General features: G+C 53.9%; 1 protein-coding gene across 1 annotated transcript; it reads left to right on the forward strand.

Moving 5' to 3' along the window:
- The first annotated feature begins 547 nt into the window (after positions 1–547).
- On the forward strand, positions 548–1,630 carry LOC141025720 (uncharacterized). Its single transcript, XM_073501632.1, has one exon. It carries the CDS (start codon positions 548–550, stop codon positions 1,628–1,630), a length of 1,083 nt encoding a protein of 360 aa, XP_073357733.1.
- The last annotated feature ends 927 nt before the right edge of the window (positions 1,631–2,557 follow it).

The following is a 2,557-nucleotide window of genomic DNA, read 5'->3' on the forward strand; positions in this document are numbered from 1 at the left end:
GCCTAGGAAGCAAATCAAACTGAAGTTTCGGAAGCAAGGGTCCTCGCTATTGAAAACTACGTAGGAAGCAAACAAAAAGAATCCTCATCACGATTGAAAAGTACGTAACGAAGCAAATAAAAATGTTGGAAGCAACAAAGCAATGTTTAATTATACATGCTTTGATTTGAAAATTGCATGGGCAGCAAACTAAAATGTACTGCAGGAAGCAAGGATCCTCACGATTGGAAACAAAATATCTTTAATTAGTTATAGCTCTTGATTTGAGGAGGAAGCTGTTAGGAAACAAATTAAACGCAATTAATGTGGAATCCTGCATGCAAGTTGACTGACGTGGGGGAGTTTGCTAGCAAATCGAACCACCTGCGTGCTTTAATTGGATGGCCACGGACGTCTGACAGGAAGAAAATGTCAGTAGTCTGATGCCTAGAGGTTCTCAAAAACTATAAAATGTCCAAATTCGAGCCTAAGACCTCTCATCTTTCCCCAAATCGCCCACACAGTCGAGACCAGCAGGACTAGGGTTTCTCTCCCGGCAGCGGCCGGGATGGGCCGCAACCCGGCGGAGCACCACCTGAAACCTGCCTTCCACGAGCACTGCCGTCGGGCCCCTCGTCGTCTCCGTCCGCGGCGGCTTGGCCCCCAGGGTATGGCCTCGCTGCCAATCCCCGACGAGCTCCTGGCTGAAATCTTCGTTCGTCTTCCCACCCCAATCGACCTCGTCCATGCCTCCGCCGCCTGTGTCGCCTTCCGCCGTGTCGTAGCCGACAGCTCCTTCCTCAGGCAGTACCGCAAGCTCCACCACCCGCCCCTCCTCGGCTTCCTCCGTACAAGCACAGGCTTCCTCCCCGCGAAGCCGCCTCACCCCTCCGCGTCAGTAGCCAGCGCCGTTGCCTTCGCCGCCGACTTCTCCTTCTCTTTCGTCCCTTCCCCAGCTTCCACTCCCCGCTGGGTCATCCGGGACATCCGCGACGGCCGTGTCCTTCTTGCCCCCATGGGATCCTGTTGTGGAGAGAAAGAGATGGTGGTGTGCGACCCCTTGCACCGGCGATACCTTCTGCTTCCTCCAATACCTCACCACCTAGCTGCTATGCTGACAAAACCGCGTTGCAACGAGACTTTCCTGATTTCGCAAGGAGACAGCCATGATGATGAGGCGGCAGCTGCGCAAGAGACATCATTCAGAGTCATGTGTATGGTGCAGTGCCAAGCTAAGCTCATCTCCTTTGTCTTCTCTTCCAGCACCAGACTATGGCGAGCCGTTGCACCCCATAGTTGGAGCCATTTGTTAGCTGGCATGCTATCGTCGATAGGGGAGAGACTCTTCTGCCGGCGCCAATACGCGTATGGCTGCTTTTACTGGCTTCCAGGCTGGGAGTTTGAAATGAAAATGTTGGTGTTCGATACCCAAAGGATGGAATTCTCCATTGCTGACCCCCCATCCGAGGCCAAATATGCATCTGGTCATTATAGAACTATGGTAGAGTCAGGGGAAGGCAGGCCTGGCATGTTTTTTTGTGGGTACGACACACCTGGCTGCATTTATACTCTTTGGAGACACAATGGTGGGAGTTCCAGCCAGTGGCAGAAAGAGAAGATAATCTTGTTAAACACAATATGTGTGACATGATGGCGTGTACGGCAAGGAGGATCACCACCGAAGGAGGAGTAGTTATACAGGATATTCATGTACTCTTTATCTTGTTTTATCTCTTGTATTCTTCTCTCCCAAGATGTAATCTCTCCAACAACCTGTACGCGTATTAGGGCTCGCAACCCCTCTATTTAACACGCAGCACGTCAACCTGGATCGGCACGACATTTACCGCAATTGCACATGGTATACAGAGCAATCTTCTTCCCAAAACCCTAGCTACCCATCTCCACCAAAGTGCGCAGCATGTCTTCCTCCACCTCCTCCTTCCAGCCAACCCTCAGCGGAGGAGTCACGGAGAAACTCTCCCGCACCAACTACATCCTGTGGCGGACCCGGATCATGCCGCAGCTGCGGGGCGCCGGCGTCTACCACTACGTCGACGGCACGTCGACCGAGCCGGCCAAAACCCACGTCACCAAAGATGCCGCTGGGAAAGAAACCGAGGGGCCGAATTCTCTCCATCCGCTCTGGGTGAAGGAGGATCAGCAGGTCCTTGGATATCTACTCCAACACCTATCCAAGGAGGTGCTCGTCACGGTGACCGCGATCACCACGGCGCGAGAACTCTGGGTGGCGCTGGCGAGCATGTTCTCGTCGCAGTCACTCAGCCGCGTCAACAACAGTCGCACGGCGCTGATCAACACGCAGAAGGGCAACCAATCGGCGTCCTCCTTCTTCGCCGCCATGAGGGGGCTTGCTGATGAGCTCGCCGCGGCGGGAAAACCAATCCAAAACGACGAGCTCTTATCCTACATCATCCACGGGCTGGACCAAGACTATCAGCCCCTCATCTCCGTTTTGGACGCCCGCGTCACTCCGGTAACCCTTGATGAGCTCTTCACTATGCTTAGCAATTTCGATCAGCGCATGGCGCAGTTTCACGGCTCCGGCGGCGGCTTC

This window comes from Aegilops tauschii, chromosome 6 (genome assembly GCF_002575655.3).
Source record: "Aegilops tauschii subsp. strangulata cultivar AL8/78 chromosome 6, Aet v6.0, whole genome shotgun sequence".
Taxonomy (NCBI): Eukaryota; Viridiplantae; Streptophyta; class Magnoliopsida; order Poales; family Poaceae; genus Aegilops; species Aegilops tauschii.